This window comes from Cupressus sempervirens, chromosome 5, assembly GCF_028749045.1.
Source record: "Cupressus sempervirens isolate cs-2001-9-10 chromosome 5, ASM2874904v1, whole genome shotgun sequence".
NCBI classification, from domain to species: domain Eukaryota; kingdom Viridiplantae; phylum Streptophyta; class Pinopsida; order Cupressales; family Cupressaceae; genus Cupressus; species Cupressus sempervirens.
Genome location: NC_143122.1, coordinates 139,175,728 through 139,195,822, shown reverse-complemented (window position 1 = coordinate 139,195,822; position 20,095 = coordinate 139,175,728). Strand labels below are relative to the sequence as shown.

Sequence of the window (20,095 nt, the reverse complement as noted above, 5' to 3'; positions counted from 1 at the left end):
TATAAAAAGTAACATATATGCAACTTAAATGGACCAAATAGTTATTACTAATCATAAATATTTGTTATGTATGACTTTTATATTAAATACAAAAGGACAAATACTTCTACATGAAAAATATATTTGTTATTAAAAAATAACACATTATTATATAAACTACAACATATATCTAACACAGAGGGATGTGTAGTTGAACAGTAGAAGTTTCTGACAATATCACACATTTCATGAGAAAATACAAGGCATTCATTGGTATTCACCTTTTATATTTGTGATAAGACATATTATTAATATGATTTACTCTATGCATATACATTGTTATCTCAATAGCTGTATACATAATAATATTATTTTTACACTAAGATATCAATATTTATTAAAATGGGCATCTTATTTTATTAAGTGAGCATATTATTTTTTTAATGACACATATATTAAATAGCTATGCATTTTTATTTTAAACAAAAAGTTATTTATTTCACGTATTAATGAACTCATTTATTTATGTTTTCTACATCATTTATATGTTTTCATGTGTTCAAGTATTGGTCTATTTTTAATCAACATTTAAATTTTTTATTTACAAATAAATCAATTAATTACAATATATAATAATAATAAAAATGTGTGAAAAGATTGGATAAAATATTCACAAGAGGGTGATAGGCCATTCAAATACTGATTCTTCTTCCCTCAAACCAATGATCAATTACAGGTGCATATATAATGACTATTAATACATGTAATATCATTTTGGAAACTTTTTATTAACCATAACTTTAACATAGATGTAGCGGTCACTAAATCATCCACCGTATCAAATTTTGATCGTCTAATTTCATAATTAAGATAAGAAAAAAAACAAAGCTAAGGAGCTGAACTTTACACTGATTAACAAAAGCTTGCGGAATCTCTAGCATAACCCCTAATTGTTCACTTTCCACTGGGCAATTTTTTTCCAACTCACTCCCAAACCCTCTTCAGAGCGGACGGACTACAGACCCCGGGAGCGTTTCCTTCTTAAATTCACAATCCTGACTCGAATTAACCCGGGGTGAGATTTCATGCTTAAAATATGAGCTTGCAGGCGTAAGAGTTCATGCTAGGCTACCGACCTCCAGCGCAGAGGAAGAATTTTATCTTTTCTCTTATTCCATTTCAGTAAAGTAGTCCACAACTCTGTGGCCAATGGAGGCAATTTTGAAGCCATGCGATTCAATCCTGAGCCGATCAAGAAATACGATACGTGTGCCGTTTTCACGGAGGACAAATAATGCCTCTCGTAGGTATGGCTTTGATGGATTTTCACGCAGCAGAATTTTGGGTGATCAAATGTTTCCCGCCTTGAAAGGTAAGCCTGCAAAATTTCTCTCTGCTTTAAAGAGAGATGACCGTTATTGATACTCTGAGTATATGTTGCTATATATACACATATTTTCAAACGTTTGCGTTATGCACACATGTATTTACATAGATATACACTTGTTTTTATTCTGTTTGGAAATAGTTAACCGTTATTGATATTCTAGGTATGTTGTTCTTTATGCTATGCATAACTGTAGGCACATAGATAAATAGGTTGTTTTTCTTTTTTGAGAGGGATGACCGTTATTGATACCTTTGGGTGTGTCGCTATCTATACACAAATCTACAAATATTTGGGCTATGCGCAAATGTATGTATATAGATTCACAAATGTTTATATTCTGTTTTGTAAAAGATGATCGTTATTGATACAATGAGTATGTCGCTATATATACATATATCTACAAACGTTTGCGCTTTGAACACACAAATGTCTATGTAAGTTTGCAGTCTGTTGTGTGAGACATGGCTGTGCTTGAGAGTTTGAATATGTTACAGCTTCTGCCAAAGAAAAAGTACAGTCGAGGACGAATGCAGAGCGAAACTCTGTTGTGGCTGAAGCAGTGGTTTCAGGCAAACAACAGGTCAGCCTCTATGCTTATTTTCATGAAACGATAATTTCTTTATAATTTGCTTGGAAAAAGCAGGTTAGGCACTAACACTTTTTTCATGAAATGATACGATGCTATTAAATTGTCTATCGAACCGCAAATCTGCGATCTGAAACAGCACCATCTAAGTGTAGCAGTATCCTTGAGATCTTCATAAATAGAAGCATTAGTTTTATTGTAGATTTTTTTTGGGGTTTGTATTTATTTTATTAACAGAAGTTTTAGTGTTGAACTCAAAGATCATAGATCACCTTTACATTGAACTGCAGGGAATTACCAAAGAAACTGTTGGAGCTGTGGTAATCGGTGTTCCTGAAATCATGCATTTTTACCGCCTTCCTTTTCTGGCTGATAATGCTGCAGCTGAGCTTCTTAAACGGGTGTGGTTGCTATTTCTATTTGTTTAGGTGGAGATGGAAATTATTTGTTTTCCTTGATTGCTGCAAAATCCGTTCAGAAAATTAAATATATAATTTGATCTTTCAGGTTCAAGCTAAGATTTCCCCTGAAATTGTAGAAATAAAGACTGAACAGGTTTGCTAATTATTTATTGCTTCCTTTCTGTATCTCTGTTCTAACCTAATCCCTCACAATAAAATAATTATTTTTTCATCTGAAAGCTACAAGAATTCAGGGTCTAAACTTTACAGTGAACTATTTTATTATTTGCAGTGTTTCAATGTGGGTCTGAATTCCCACTTGTCTATTGATAAGTTTGAAATTCTTAAATGGCTACTTAGAGAGACATATGAACCTGAAAAGCTGCAATCTCAAAGCTTGTTGGATACAGAAAGAGCAAGTAAGTTGCCCACTACTGTTTAGGAATTCAAGTGTTTTTAACATGTTTATAAGGAAGCAGACACTTTGCTATTGTTTTTTTATGGTACACATGGACAAGTTAAATCTGCAAATACATTTTTAACTACATGAAATGTTAGAAACAGGGAATATTGAGAGGGTGGGGTGAATCAATATTCTACAAACTTTTGCCCACAACAAGATATTGTTACTTACTTTAAACCATGTATAAGAAAGTAAACCAATAATGCTTTATAGTAAAGATAACCATACACAATGAGAACTCATAACACCATACTTTGTTAATCAGGAAAACCCTGACCAAGGGAAAACCCCAGCAGGGATGGTACCCACAGAATGATCCACTAAACAAAAGTATCCGGTTAAGGATATTGACCTTGTTAGGAGTTTATTAAGTATAGATAGTGTCTTGAGTCCTTGTTAGAGGACTAGGCCCTGATAAAAGCCTCAACCTTGTTAGGAGTTGTTTCAACTCTGTTAGGAGTTGATAGTACAATTACAGTGTATGCAAGATGAGCCCGCTGCCCAAACATGCAATATACAAATAGGCTTCTTTACAAAAATAGATATACATACAATACTGTCTCACTGCTGTACTTTGCAATTCCTCTAATCATATATCAGATCTCGCATCATACAAGGCTTGCATATCACATATACATCCTTCACATAAGTTCACATATCATCTACATCACACACATAATTGCGCAAGTTATGATCTTTACTTATACCTTGTCTTTTAGCAAACTCTGTTCAGTCGCCCTTGATGCTTCCACACGTTTGGCAAATTACAAAATTAACTCAAGTTTAACATCTAGGATGTCGTCCCATCATAGTTAAGTAATTATTTTGTTACCAAAATAATTCCTTAAGCCGTAATTATCATTTTGTTGTCATGCTCTATTCTGCTCTGTTAATTTCCTGTACTAGTAAATCTTTCTGTAACTAATTCTGTACTTTCCATACACATTTGTGCACTTACACACATCATCATGACACTGTTAAATATCTGTCCCCAACTGCGCACTCACAGAATCTATCTCTGTGCTGCTACAATTGTCTAACACTTAGACAATTTTCTGTCTCTGATTTCACAATGAAACACCAAAATATATGTTGCCATAAATGACAACACTAAATTGATTAAGTACTCAACTGACTTAACCATATTTCTAACAAACTCCCCCTTTGGCATTGATGGCAACATATGGGAAAATTGGCTAGGTCCCAAAATGGTAATCAAAACTGTGGCTTTAACAAAGTTTCAAAAAATTTCAAAATTTTCTTTACAAAACTTGGATTATTACATATTACCGTCTTTCCTTGTCTCTCCAAATACAATGATTTCCTATATACATAGCTAAGTTTCCCCTTCACATGTGCATACATAATTTTTGTTACTTTCTTCCTTTTCTTTACGTATACTACAATTTTCATTACATTCTTCTCCCCCTTTGACATCAATGACAAAAGTGTCCAAAATTTTATATTTACAAGATAAAATTGTTACCTTTTCCTATTCTAACTTGAGATTCTTGATATGCAATCTGCAAAATCAATTTTCAGCCTCTCAAGCTCCTTCTTCCAGTTTTCTTTTACTGTATCCCATATGCTGATAAGTGCACATAATGCATATGATGCAACTTCTACTGTGCTCAAGTCTGTGTAGGCAAATTTGTCATAGGATGCCTTTGCTGCAAGACACTCCTCCAATTGCCTCTGCAAAATATTGATTTTGGGAGATAAGTTTTCTCTAAGAATAGAGAATCTCTTTATTACCCTTTCCTTGTTATGTTCAAGACCTCTGATTGCATTGTGAATTGCCTCCATGTCTACCTCAATATCTTCAATTCTTTCATCTGGTTGCTGCAATTTGATAGTGAGTGTTTGAAGCTCAGTCAATCTGCCTTTGACCTTGTCATCAAATTCGGTCAAGTAATTGTATGACATTGCGCATTGTCCATAAAATTTCTTTCCTTCATCTATGCTCTTCCTCAGCTCCTTGATGCAAACATTTAGGGTTTGCAGGTCATTCCTCACATGTGTACATACTGTATCAAATAATGCTGCATCATGCTTGGTTTTGTGCTTGTACCAAAGCAATGTCAGACATAGTGGTGAACTCAACATCAAAGGTTCTTACCATTTCCTTGGCCTTTTTCTGAATGTTTGTGTCTACAATACTTGTCTGCACTGTCTTTTGCATTCTTTCTAGAACTTTTGCCAAAGTTCTTAACAAATTTATTCTTTTCAAGTAATTTGTTTAGAGATGTCATCAGACCCTTCTGATCATCATCATCATCATCATCATCATCATCATCAGATGCTATAGGCAATGTAGTGACTACTGCTGCTAGGGTTACTGTTGGGACATGTAATCTCTGGTGCAACATAAGGTATATCAGCCTCACGCTAGATTATGACCTTGTCTACCTCAATATTTGCATGTTTGAGTTGTGGTTGGAAGATACTCTCTTGCATCACAACTTTCCAAGCATTCTTCATCTTGTCCTTTTCTGCCTTTACTGCAGCTTTCCTTGCCTCTTCTTCCTTCCTTCTGTCTTCCTCTTCTTTTCTCTTCTCTTCAATCCTCGTCTTTTCATTTTCTTTTTCTTTTCTTGTTCTTCAATCTTTCTTATTTGTTCTTCTTCCTTCTTTCTTTCTTTGTCCTTTCTTTTCTTTTCTTCTGCAGTCTTCCTCCTTTCTTCCTCCTCAACTTTTCTCTTCTCTTCTTCCTTAGCTTTTCTTTTCTCTTCTTCCTCATCATTTTCTTCATTTGAACTAGAGTACTTAGTTATATTGCCAACAATATTTGTGCTAAGATCCTTGAAAGGGTCTTCTTCCTCATCATCAACTGTCATATGAGTGCTATCCACTTTCATGGATTTAGTATCGATCACTATATGTGGGGGTGAGTCAATTTTCTGAGTTCCCTCAGCTTCTTCTTCACCAACGCTAGGTGTACTGGCCTTAATATGAATAGAGCTTCCTCCTTCTGACTGCGCACTCTCCTTAGTGGCTTTAGGCATAGAAGTCATGTAACTGACTATGGCTTCTTTAGTTTCTTTGTTTACCTCTTCATGGTTTCCTCCCATAAGCAAAATTGCTCTCCTCTTGTTTCTTAGCAAAGGCTCAATGCCCTCCAAAATATTCTTCATATCATCATCATTATTTACAACACATAGTTTCTTTACTAGATGAATTCTTATATTCTTATCTTCTTCTACTACTCTTCTCTTTCTATTCAATAATCTGTTATACAAATCTGTAGGAATCTTATCCTGAATACTATCAAATCTTTTATTTCTCGGAATCATATTTCTCACTATAGCATTCTTTAACTGCCTTCTATCATTATTACGATACAAACTGTAATATTTATTCAATTGAACAAAACTGTCATTCTCAATTATTTGTACATTTAACTTTTCCACTTTGGGTTTCCAAGCTTTCTTACTAGTTGATGTTCTGCCCTCACCAACTACCTGTTCTACTGCCTTCTCCTTAGTCTCTTCGCAAAATTCATCAGATTCACTGATTTGCAATGTTTTTCTTCTCTTCCCCGGACTACTGGTGGTCTGCTTGGTCTTCTTCTTAGGGGATGGTGTAGGTTCTTGCTTAACCTTCAACAATCTTTCTGATTTCCTTTGCACAGATGATATTATTACCACATCTTCATCAAGCTTCTCCTTCTGTTTAGGTTGTTCTTTAACAGGTTGCACTTGCGCAACTGCAGCATATGGTACACTCTGAATTTGTGCTGATGATCTAGCAACATAAATTCCTTCATCAGGTCTAGCTACAACAAGGGGTGTAGCTACCAACAGTTGTGTTTGCCCTTTGGCCTTCATCTCCTTGGCAATACCTAAGGCTTTACTGTATTCTTCTCTGGTCATGCTAGTTTCTTTGAACATTCTTCTCAACTTCTTTGTTGTGAAGTTCAGAGTGAACTTCCTTTATCTTTTCTTAATGTGTCCCCCATCTAGGACGTTCAGTATCTCTCTTTGACTGCAGTGTTATCTTCATATATCCCTCAATGAGTTCTTCACTCAATTCATAACCCATAGGTTCTATGAATTTTACTCTAGGTTCCATCGCCTCCATAGAAGTTGTATCTGTTTCTACCATAAAACAAATTTCATCTTTGTAATTCTCTACAATAGCAGGAGGGATTCTGTATCTTTGTTTCATTTTCAACTAAAAATTCTTCATCATTCTATCAATATCTCTGTCTCTGACTTCTTCAAGTTTGGCCCTGTAACATTGAGTGATTAGCTTCATGGTGCACTCATTACTATTCCAACTTGTCATACCAGGGAATTGTTTAGTTGCATGGAAAAACAAATAGGTCAGTAAAGATCTAAAAACTGCATTCTTAGATTTCTTCAACTTCTCTATGTTATCCAACAATAACAATCTCACACATGTTCACCTTTTTCTTTTCAATCATCATCACATATGCTGCATGTAAAAATCCTACTAGCATAGAATTTACCCTTGAACTGTTATTGAATTTACATGTAAAATTCCTACTGGCATAGAATTTACCCTTGAAGTGTGATTGAATTTATATCCAATAATCTTGCTCAAAGCTCTAACTCCAGTATCCTTGATTAGGTCAACTCTCATATTTCTGCCATCAAATTTAGTCTTTAGATTAGTTTGAACAATTTTCTCGACGTTCCTGTCATTGACTAGGTTACAACCCTCAGTGCTCAATTTTGTGACCTTATGAATTAGGTCATTATCAACCATGACAAGTGTTTCTCCTACCCAAAACATCTCTTCATGCACTCTGCTCAAAATAATCCTACTCGATTCATGATTATCAAATCCCGTATAGAACATATACTTGATTAGGTTTAATTCATTCAAGTATGCGAACTTGGGTTTCAAGGTTAGGTTTCCATTGCACATAATATCTAAATCCTTATGAATGTCTTCATCTCCAATACTCTCAAATTTACAATGAATGTGGCTCCTAACATCTTCTACGTGTAGCACATTTGGTGGAATTTGTGAAAACACTTCCAAAGAATCATCAATCAGAGAAACAAATGGGTGCTTCTTAAATTTATTCCTTGGTCTCTCACTAACATCACACACAGATTGGCTTGCCATTATGCTAATTGATTATACTGAAAATTTCAATTGGAAGTTCGTAAAATACCTTAATTATCGCGTATTAGGGCTTCTTCAACTTCGCACTTTCAAACGCTTCAAATTGCTGTCAAATCGCTCACAAATGCTCTATAACTCTTCACACGATCAAATGGTACTCAAAATCTTGTTTGCAATGCTTAAATCATTTCAAAATTAACTTCGCATTAAATGTGTATCTTCTTCATCTGTAAAAGTTGTTTCTGATTACCAGTAAGATTGTTTTCTTCCATACGACTTACTACAATCATAAAAATGTTTGCGCGCTTAACCATAGCTTCCTCATTATGTCTTCTACCTTTTGCTGACTATGCAAGTTCTAATTTGATCTCTAACCTCAGTTCTGATCAATTGATGCTTTGTCTTTACTGCAAATGCTTAATTCAAATATGATGAATCACAAACAATTGCTGACTTCAATCGTCCATCAGGTGCATTAAAGAATTCTTCTTTCATTACTGTATGTGAACTTGATGGTTCCTTTGCTTTGACAAATACTTCCTTGAATTCTTCCATATGCTCTTTTAATTCTTCTTTCTAACTGCTGTTGCTACTATCATTCCTTCTAACATTTCTGTTATTATTCCTTCTATAGTTTTGATTTCTATTCAGGTTCCTCATATCCATTCTACAAAATTTTGCAATGTGTCCAAAGTTATTACATAGTTGACACACTGGTGCTCTGCTCCTTACATCAGGTTCATTCTGATTAACAGATGCTCTGCAATTCCTTGCTATATGTCCGAAGTTGTTACACTTATAACAAATAATCTGCTTCTTTCCTCCATTAGGTCTTTCTCCATCATTAGATCTTCCTTCTCTAGATGTTCTTTCATTGGATCTTCTTCTTTCATTACTACTTGTAGGGTTAGTACCTCTAAACATTCTACTGTTCCTATTATCATTATCAAATCTAGGTTTCGTACATTCAATTGCTCTATGACCAATACCATGACAATTATAACAATAAAAATCTTTAACATGCTTAAATGACTTACCTGTGCAATCTCTCTTTATGTGTTCAACTTCATTACACATAAAACATCTTCCTTTGAATTCATACCTTACTTCTTTGGGTTGTTCAATTTGCTCTGTTTGTTTATGCTCAACACGCTCTTCAGGTTGACTCACTTGCTTATCTTCTTTAGGTGCATCAACATATTGACTTGACTCAATCTTATTCAGAGCTTCCTTTTCTTCAAAAGGCTTAGGATCAAGTTCTGATCTCACTTCAGGCTTCTTAGTTGACTGGTTCAAGAAATATCCAAGACCAATTTTATCATAAGTAGGTCTCTGTACAGACATTTTCTCATCAAGCTTTTCATTGCTGGAATACAATTTCTCAAGTTGTTGCTTGGTTTGAGTTTAGTCTCCATTTATAATAACATTGTACTTCTCAAGATCTTCATACTGTGACTTGGTAGTTTCAAGTTCAGATGTGACCTTTGAAAGATTGGATCTAAGATCTGCATTCTCAGATTTCAGATCTGATTCTATCTTCTATCATCACTCTTAAGAATTAATTTCAGATTAGTGATCTCCAATTCATGTTTCAGAATTTCATTCTCTTTCTTTAATCTAGAGACTTCATCACTATCTTTGATTGGTTCTGCTGAATCTTTCTTGGATCTAAGATGATCTATCTTATCTTTCACCTTACCAATATATACTTTTGCATCTTCATATTTGTCATTCAGAATGTCAATCTGCTCAAGAGCTTCTTCAAGATTCTTCTGTAATTCTTCCATATCCATAGGATTCTTACTCAAGCTGTTAAGCTTCGTCTGAGTAACTGTGCGCTGATACCAATTGTTAAAAGCCTAAACCCTGTTAGGAGTTGGTAGTACAATCACAATGTATGCAAGATGAGCCCATTGCCCAAACATGCAATATACAGTTAATTTTTTTTACAAAAATAGATATACATACAATACTGTCTCACTGCTGTACTTCGCAATTCCTGTGATCATGCATAAGATCTCGCATCATATAAGGCTTGCATATCATACATCCTTCATATAAGTTTGCATGTCATCTAAATCACACACATAACTGCGCAAGTTATGATCTTTACTTATACCTTGCCTTTTAGCAAATTCTGTTCAGTCGGCCTTGATGCTTCCACATGTTTGGAAAATTACAAAATTAACTCAGGGTTAACATCTAGGATGTCGTCCCATCATAGTCAAGTAATTATTTTGTTACCAAAATAATTCCTTAAGCTGTAATTATCGTTTTGCTGTCATGATCTGTTCTGCTCTGTTAATTTCCTAAACTGGTAAATCTTCTGTAACTAATTTCGTATTTTCCATACACATTTGTGCACATGCACATGTCATCATGACATTGTTAAATATCTGTCCCCAATTGCGCACATGTCAATTCTGACTCAGTCATCCATACCCACAGAATCTATCTCTGTGCTGCTACAACTGTCTAACACACACAATTTTCTGTCTCTGGTTTCACAATGAAATACCAAAAATATATGTTGCCATAAATGACAACACCAAATCGACTAAGTATTCAATTGACTTAACCATATTGCCAACATGAAAATGATGTGAAATCATTACATGATTGTTTTCATTGTGTATGATAATTTTATCAGCTTCAATAAATCATATGAACATTTCAAGACCCTAATCATTTCTTATCTGCTCTGGTACCATGTTGGTTTTTATGATCAGAAATAAGATAAACAACAGACAAAAATAATGAACTCCAGACACAAGAATTTATCATGGGAAAACCCTCCAACTTGAGGGGGAAAATCCCATTCCCACAAGTTACATTTTTTTAATGTAAGAGCTATAGAGAGATTTACGATATGCCCAAAATTAGGCCAAAATTGAAGCAATGATCATCATCCCTATGATTTGTAGACTATAGATGAAATATCCCTTTGATACAATCACTCAACAAAAAGTGTCAAAAATCTATCAGCGAATTCCTTCTTGAAGAATATAAAACATTACCTTGACCCTCCATTATCTTGCCGTTACCAAGTGAAGACCTTTCGTTGTCTTGACTCTTGACTCTTCAATGTCTTGTCCCTTCAAATTGAGAACCCTTCGATGGCTTTAATTAAAAATAGGTTATTTATATATTTCAAATGGGGAGAAAGAACCTCCATCGAAAAAATAAAAAAAATAAAAAAATGGGAGAAAGATATCTCTTGAGGTTATATCTCCAACACTACCAACCACTTGAAAAAAAAACTAAAATGACATACACCAGCACCAGCCCATCATTCACCGATCAGCAAACAAGTTGGTGCCACCATTCAGATTGCCATACCAGACAATAAATAAGGGAGATTAGGATGCTTTATAAATACCTAAACCACATCCTCAATTCATTCCCCAGCCTGCCAAGTTGTGGAGTGAATTTGCTCCCACTCGTCAATCAAAGTCAAAGAACCCAGGGCCGAAATGCCCAAATAATGGAGTCTAACTATCATATGACCCATCCAATCCCCAAAATTTCCAAATCTATGCAGTTATTCTTCAAATCTTCCAGCTGCTAAAAAGCTTGTAATTGCTCCAAATGGGTCAGGTTTGTATTCTCTTGAGGATCTCCTTACATTGGGGATCTTCCACCCATGCACTTAGAAACCACTAATAACAAGTCTTTCTTCTGTCCTAATCCACAAGCTATCTTAATGGAACTGTGAATGCACTAGATAGGACCAGATGCTCTCTATTATGGTTAACGATCAGATGGTCCACTGTTTTACCCAAATCATCCAAATCTAAGCAATTATCCTTCAACACTTGATGAGACCCTGTCGAATCTTGGAGATCTTCCACCCATGCACTTAAGTTCTTGGAACCTCTAAATTGAAGGGAAGCAGAAGACCAGGGATTCAATAATTCACACTTGGCACTGTCTCTGCCAATTTCTGTATCAAGTCCTCCTTGATTGAAGCCTAAGACAATTAGATCAAGGAGACCTAGAAACATGAATCTAAAGTGTTGTCAAATCTTTGCAGCTGAAGATAGCACTTAAACGCTTATGTGAAACCCATTCATGAAGGAATGAATTTTTGTTTGAGTTGTGGCAAAGAGAAACCAAAATAAACAGAGAGAACCCATGACTGCAGAATCCCACACCACAGAACTCTTCAGACTAACACAAAACCATAGCAAGATAAAGAAGGAACACAAGTGCCATCATACAAGCTTGCCCTTTTTGCACAAGTTTCACCTGAAGCCACTAATAACACGTGTTTCTTTTGTCCTAATCCACAAAGTACAAACCATATTAAAAATGTCATGCTCTTTAAAGCATGATGGAGGTGCGTGGCATCATCATTCATAAAAAAGAACTAATTTGTAGGGTTTAAAATTTAAAACTCCTGGAGTCCTAAAACTCTTTGGTGTCCTTGGGTCACCAAAGAGATTCATCAAAGGATCTTGCCCATGCCATGATTGGGCAGCAAGTTTACTGCAGAGTCCTCATTTCAAAGACAATATGAAAATGTGTTATCCTTAAAGGGTTGTTATAAGACTATAGCTTCCTTTAGATGCTGTCCGAGTTTCTAATTCAGGCAACTATCTTTGCAAACTCATCAAGCACTACACGGGAGTTGCCTTCAATTACCGATCTCCTAAGTCACAAGGTTCAAATTGGAATTCGTGTTCGGCGATTATAGAATTCGAATGAGGTTTGGGAAGAGTAAAAATCTGGAATTTTTTTTCCAATCAAATTTGCATTATATATTTTTAATTATTTATCAATATGTGATATATGCCATAAATGATCAAATTAATTAAATTTGCTAAATAGATTTGAAAGCTTAATAACACGATGACACATTTATAAAATACGGTGTTCCATGGGCTCCCAATGGTTTTGGGGTTGCACCTGTCCTGGGGACGAAACGAGGATGGATTTTTGCTGTCCCCTGAGTTGTCCCCTTTTTGGCAAATATTGAAACGTCTCCAAAATGACCAATTTTTTTGGCAGGAAACTTGGGGACGATCAGTAGTACTGGTGACGGTTTTGCCGTCCCCTATCCGTCCCCAAAACTGCGGGTCGTCCCCCTTTTTGCAGCCAATCTGGTAAAGGCAAAACACTCCCAAAAAAACATTTTAAAAACTTTTTTGCTGTTTGTGCAGGCCCCTAGTTGTCTTAAAGACATATTAAAAATATGCAAATCATATTTGGTCCATTAAAACTCTAAAACACCAACTCTTCTACTCATTTTTAGATTTGACATACTTGCTAAGAGGAAGAAAATAAGCATAGAGCAGCAGCAACAGTGAGGAAAGATTGCATTTAGCATTTACTAACTATTTTAGTTGGACATCTCTTTATTTTATTCTAATTTCATGAATGATACTTGGAGCCTTTAGGCATTGATTTTTGCTATATATGTATGTGATATTGTTATAAGGGAAGTACTTAGTATTTGCCATTTGATAATATTCCATGATCTTCTAAAATGTCTATGGTGAATGGTTTATCAATGTTATGATATGTATATTTAAATTTTGTCTCTCTATAAAAAAAAAATTCCCAATGGTTTTGATTGCCGTCGCCTAAATTTTGGCTTCGACCTGTACCCGTACTAGAGACATGTCCCCATTTTGGAAATTCCGTGGAGCATAGATAAAATATAAAACATAAGAAACATAGTGAAATCACAATTGCAAAGATGTGTTTTTGTTGCAAAGGTACAATCAAAAGTCAACACTTTTATAATTACATTATTTGAAATATACATATATAAAACTTAATATATAATAATTTATTTATTTGTAAAATTTTAATAAAAAGTGATAAAGCAAAGTAAAATAAAAATATTAATATATATCTAATTAACTATAAACCTAATATTAAAAAAATAATATATCAATATTTTAAAGCTAAAAATATTAATACTAATATATATCTAATTAACTATAAAATCTATTATTTTAAATTTTAAAGAACTATGTTATTAAAAAATTAGTATATCTATATTTTAAAGTTAAAAAACAAAATAAAATAAAAATATTAATATATATTTAATTAACTATAAATTCTGATATTCTAAAATTTAAAGAACCATGTTATCAAAAAATTAATATAACAATATTTTAAATTATAGATTTAATAAAACAAACAATTACAAAGTATAAACTATATGAAAGTCTTTAAACAGATCTAGAACAAAAATAATAAATCTGCGCAATGACAGGCATTGGCGCAAAGTTGCAGGACCTCGCACGATGCAGTAGGAGAATGATTGTTGCAAATTGCAAACAGTAGGAGCGGAGATCTATCAAATTATTGTAGGGATTGATTCGCCTCTCCAACTCTCTTCGAAACACACTGAAGTGTGCAGATTCTATTTCAAAGTAATTGGAAAATAATTGCTTGTTATTAACAGTGATTAAGAGATCAATTTATACAAGAGACTGAACGATGTTTCCTTAAGAAACAATCGTAAAGAATAGAAACATTCTATTCTAGAAACATAAAACTAAATATTAGAAACATTCTAATAGTTACAAAAGATTACAATAGATAGCGATTAGACACTAAACAAAGATAATAGAAACTATATATTGTCGTAATACCCTCCCTTAATGGTTAATCTATCCAGAGCATGGAGCTGTCAAAAAGCATAAAAGACAGATTCTGTTTGCTCAAGGTGCTCTGCATTGTTCGTTGTGGGCTACGAACTAGATTGCTTAGATAGCGCAGCTAAGCGCTTCCGACATTCAACCTTCATGTGCCCAAACTTGTGGCGATAATTGCATTGAATGTTTTTCTTCCGGGAGCCTTCTGAATCTGGAGTAGAGGATGTCTGCTGAGAAGACTGCTGATGGTAGTTTGCATAATGCTCCAAAACTTTGTAGATGAGCATAATGCTCCAAAACAAACTGCAAACAACCATGATTTTTGAGGTGAAAAATCAATTAAAACCCAATATGATTTTTGAAGTGAAAAAACAATCAAAACCCAACATGATTTTTGAGGTGAAAAATAAATCAAAACCCAACATGATTTTTGTGGTGAAAAATCAATCAAAACTCAACATTACAAAGCTTCACTTTTTTAGGAAAAGCGGTAAAACCCAATAGATAAATTTTGAGGAAAAAATTACAAACCACAAAGGAATCCCACACAACTTTGCGAATTACAAAATTAGAAAATTTATAGAAACCCATAAGAATTCTTTTTTAAGGAAAAAAAAAAAATTAAAATCCATTAGATATTTTTTTTTTTTTGGAGAAAAAAATTATGAAAACCCACTAGAATTTTTAAGGGAGGCAAAACACGAGACTTTGCATAGTAAAACAACACATGCAAACAACATGCAAGTACATGCAACAAACATGCAACCCTTAAAAAGTAGAGATCCAAAAAATTTGAAGGGTGACCTAGAAGAGAGCTCGATAAACCCATTACGAATATATTGTCGGTTTCTAGATTTGTTGGCTCGAAAATTCAGGCACCCAGAAAAAACAGACAACCCAGTGGAGATCTCAAAAAAATCCACCAAGAATCTGTAAATTTTTGTTTTGTTCTGGTACAAAAAATTAGGGTTTTGAACAAAAACGACCCTACTGCAAGAAAAACACAAAAAATGGCAGAAATGTGCCGAAAAAATAGACGGATCTAGATAGAAATGGGTTGCAGAACTGAACTAGAAGTCAGCGGATTTAGATCTCTTAGAACGGAAACCCTAGTTGGATTATAGAGAGAGTTGAAAGAAAATATGCATGTAAATAATTTTGAAAATAAAAGGCAAATAATTGAACCAAGAAATTATAACTATTTTCAAATTTTTTTAGAGTATAGGCTCTTATACCATATTACGAAGTAATTGGAAAATATTTGCTTGGTTTTAACAGTGATCAAGAGATCAATTTATACAAGAGACTGAACGATGAAGAATAGAAACATTCTATTCTAGAAATAGAAAACTAATCATTAAAAACATTCTAATATTTACAAAAGATTACAATAGATAACCATTAGATACTAAACAAAGATAATAAAAACTATCTTTTATCATAATAGATCCACCTCTTTAGCTTCCTCAAAACACACAGTTTGCAGAATGGCTAATGCCTTTAGATATGCATTCAATTGGCTTGCCTCTCTAGCTTCCTCAAAACACACAGTTTGCAGAACAACTAATGCCTTCAGATATGCATTCAAAAGGCTTGAGAACACAATCTATAGAATTTTTTTATTTGAAAACCCCATAGACAATTACAAAATCTTCCATACAACAATTTCTATTTTTTAGTGCCATAAAAATTAAGTCCATTTTTTTCATACAAATTTAAGTGAATTTTCATCGAATATTTTTAGAATGTATAGAATTCGGCAATTTCCGAACATCATACTTGGTGTTAGTTGAATACTGTGACTTAGCTGATCTCTATATCTCCAAAGAAGAGGCTTGCTTTATGTTAATGACCACCTCTTCTTTTGCTTCATTATTTGTACAATAATTTGCAAGAAAGGATCTTGTTGAATAAATCTACTATTCTCTTAGTGAAGAATCACCATTGGTTGACCCTTGATGCCATATTGATCTTTTCTAACTGTTGCATCTACCCCGTTATTTGGGGTCAAGTTTTTCATCTTTCATCGTCTTAGATTATTTCAATATGGAATTGAATTTTTATTCTCTTTAGTAATATTATTATATTCAATGATTCATTCAATTTTTTTCTTTGTTATAGATATATATTGATCTGCAATTGCTTTAGAGAAGAAATATGCTAACATTAGGTGAAAATGTGAGTGGGTCAACTCGGCATTGTGTTAGTTGAAGTACAACTATCTCTATTCCAATACATGACAGAGAATACAATTTGCAACCCAAATGTTAAGGTAAATCTTAGCTAATTATCATTACAAGAATATCATAGCAATGGTTACTGATGGAGCCTAAAATTTGTGTCTCCATTTATACGGTCACTGAAAAGTATCAGACATCATTACAAAGATAGGATCAAGACACTGTTCATGGAATTAGAACTGATGGTTTTGAAGGACAGAGGGCGCCTGAAAAATTAGATGTCTCGATACCTGAATGAAAATTTGCTACCATCTACTTCAGTATTCTTCTAATATTTTGGAAGTCATCAGCAGTTTTGTTTCTTTCCAACCTTCACCTTCAGTTTTGAAGTCACATTGGGATTGGTTAATTGTCTCAAGATATTGGTTGGATGAAGGGAAATATGTATATATTATGCTGGTTGTTTACAATGAGATTATTAATGGTTATGCAGCGATAAGTCTAAACAAGACTCAAACACCCAAGGCATGCTTTCAATGGAGCAACAACAGTCATATACGGTTATCTCCAGCAACCAAAGAGTACAATCAGCGCATGCATATATGCAAGTCTTCTTAAGATGTGGCAAAGTATCTACCAAACAGGCATGAATAGATCATGATAATCATGTTAATGAATAGCAACAACTGAGGAATGGAATTATAAAGACTATTTTGATGTTTTAATCTGCCGTCCTAATATTCATCTTGGTTGTTGACTCATTCAGATCTCATGGAGGGGCCTTCTGAGCAACTTTACAGGGTTCTTTTCCGATGATCTTAGCAATACAAACACTGGTGGTGATGAACCTACAAAGCACAGACTTCATGTAGTTGGTTTCTTGTACAACTTAGTTCATAAGGATAATATTTTAGTTATCAGCCTGAGTAATGGCCAACCTTGCTATCAGTTACTATGATCTATTGCAAAATGAGGACCCAAAGCATAATAGCATTTCAAATTATTTGTAGATTTACCTTGAGGGTGCTGGCAGCATTTTTTATTTATTTAAGCAGTCTTTGGAATGAATCATATAGATGAAGTGACATATTTCAGCAATTGGAAACAAGACATATAATGAGTGTTGGACGGGTTGGGCACTGCTTGATTGATGAAGATCTGTATATTGTTTGAATCTTTGGGAAATGAATTCAAAGATGCACGTTCAGATTTGTCTACAACATAATGCATTATTTAGTTGCAACAGTGAAGGGTATTAAAATATGAACAAATTATACAGATTTGGCATAGGATTGAAGATATTTGTTTCATGATCATAATAAGCATCTCAGCCCATGACATTCTGTCAAATATATGGAATTGCTTATGAAATGATTTAGTCACAGGATTACTGTGTTTCTTGTCTCCGTCCAGCAATGTTCTATTTTAGATTTGGAGAGAATAAAAGACCTTGTTCCAGGAGTGCCCTGAAGCACATGAGAAGTGTCATTCCGAGAAACATTCCAAATATTAAGAGCCTAATCATTTTGCAAGGCTTCATACATGAAGGATATATGTGTTGCTAGTCATTTTTGTATAATTAAATAAAGTTTATTTTCATATTTTTTTTACAGGTCTGAAGGTTCACGCTAGAAATAAGAGGCATCGCAACACTGAGCGTGGTTGGAGATACCCAAGTTCGAAAAGTGTACGCTTGAGAGGAGGGCACGATGATTTCCCTATGCTGATTTAAGACTCCGCTTCATGCGTTGGAAAAATTAGAGGAAAAACGCAAGAGGCATATGTGAAAACCCCTAAATGAAAGCTTGTATGTTGAAGATGCCCACGAGGATGCAGATTATAAATTTCGCTGGGGTTGTAGCAGTTAACCTGGTCGAGTGTGTTGAAGACGAAGCTCCTGAATGAAATGCGGATTTTGATGGCGTCTTGTGAAGCCTTTGCATTCTCAGATCTTGCATTGTATGGAGGACAGATCGCAGGCGGGAATAGCGATTGTGTGCTGTGTGGGGGCATCAAAGTTTAAAATAGTTTATTTTCATTAGCAAAGCATAGAACATGGCATCTATCGGTGATTAATGAATCACAATTATTTTTCAGTTTTTTGTTAAGTTATGATTAGGTGCGGTGAAAGGATATGCCCATTCCTCACGCACCTTTTGGTGTTTTATAAATAGGAGATGTAAGGATCAAAAGAAAACACAATTCATATTCTTTTTAAAAAAAATCTTACAATATATAAGCATTTGATATATTATATTCTTCTATTGGTGAAGAATGAATTTTTGAACTAACTCTATGGATGCGGATTATTGAATAAATGTATTTATATGCGACTTTGGAGTCAAATGCATTGGATGGATCGTCTCAAGGATTGTCTCCAGTGTATTTTATTTCCGGCATGATCAGTAAGAAGTATTTATTTATTTTATTTTAGAAGTCAAGAATACTATATAGTTCGTCCTTTATGATCATTTCTAAATTTTATAAATAATTTATTGTCAGAGTAAGTAGATCAAATCAATTGTGGCTATTTGAACTCGACAAATACAAATATTGTGAAATATTTTAATTGTTTCCTTATTTGTATCTATTTTGTCCTAATAAGGGTTAAAATATTATAGAATGGTTTAAATATGCGTAAAAACAATTGATTTATCACATCCTGATGACTAAACTATTAATAAATTCAATGTACATAACATCATAAAGTTGTATGTGAAAACTTATAGTTCTGACTCTATCACCCTTTGGCACTGGTCTTTATATTTTTTCATAATTCAAATCTATAGCTGGCAATTATTTCACATCCTTCCTCTAAAAAATTAATATATTCATTTGTTGCAATCATTATTTTTTATTTAAAAAACATTCATATATTCATTTATTATTCCTAACCCGTAATTTGCAAACTTAAAGCTTTCTATAATTCTTGTCGTTTTGAAAGTTTTCATCACATTCATGTTCTAAACCAATCTGCTATAAGGAGCTTGGATATAAGGCTGTTGTCCAGGATCAGGTACACCCGCCTCGGTTTTGCAGAGCTGGAAGTGCAGGGAACTCGGACCGCGTTATTCAGTTCCGTCAAGTTGGCCTTAACCAGTTGGATATCCCAGCAAGCAAGGCTCGTAGGATTCCAATCTGTGGTTTTGTGAACCAACAATTACAAAATCGTAATTATATAGTGTTAATTGTAGCTATGGCCCCTAGATAAGCTGGTATACTTGTTAGCCAGTGACATAATATGTTTTGGAAGAATGAATGGAAAGTGGATGAAGACACTATCCTTCATTGAGATGGGGTTGATGTGGAATATAAACTTCTGCATGACGTGCTTCTGTTGCTCTTGGTTTTGGTAAATTGATTGGGATCTCGAAGAATCAATTGAACC

At 34.2% G+C, this 20,095-nt stretch overlaps 1 protein-coding gene across 1 annotated transcript in view; it reads left to right on the top strand.

Annotated features, from left to right (window-relative positions):
• The first annotated feature begins 869 nt into the window (after positions 1-869).
• Positions 870-20,095, top strand: part of LOC149554881 (putative phosphoribosylformylglycinamidine synthase, chloroplastic/mitochondrial) — a 308,229-nt gene continuing 289,003 nt past the window's right edge. Inside the window, exons 1-5 of the mRNA XM_089828894.1 lie at positions 870-1,351; positions 1,864-1,949; positions 2,246-2,356; positions 2,463-2,510; positions 2,649-2,775. Coding sequence (XP_089685020.1) covers positions 1,189-1,351; positions 1,864-1,949; positions 2,246-2,356; positions 2,463-2,510; positions 2,649-2,775 — 535 coding nt within the window. The 5' untranslated portion in view covers positions 870-1,188. The remainder of the gene's footprint in view (positions 1,352-1,863; positions 1,950-2,245; positions 2,357-2,462; positions 2,511-2,648; positions 2,776-20,095) is intronic.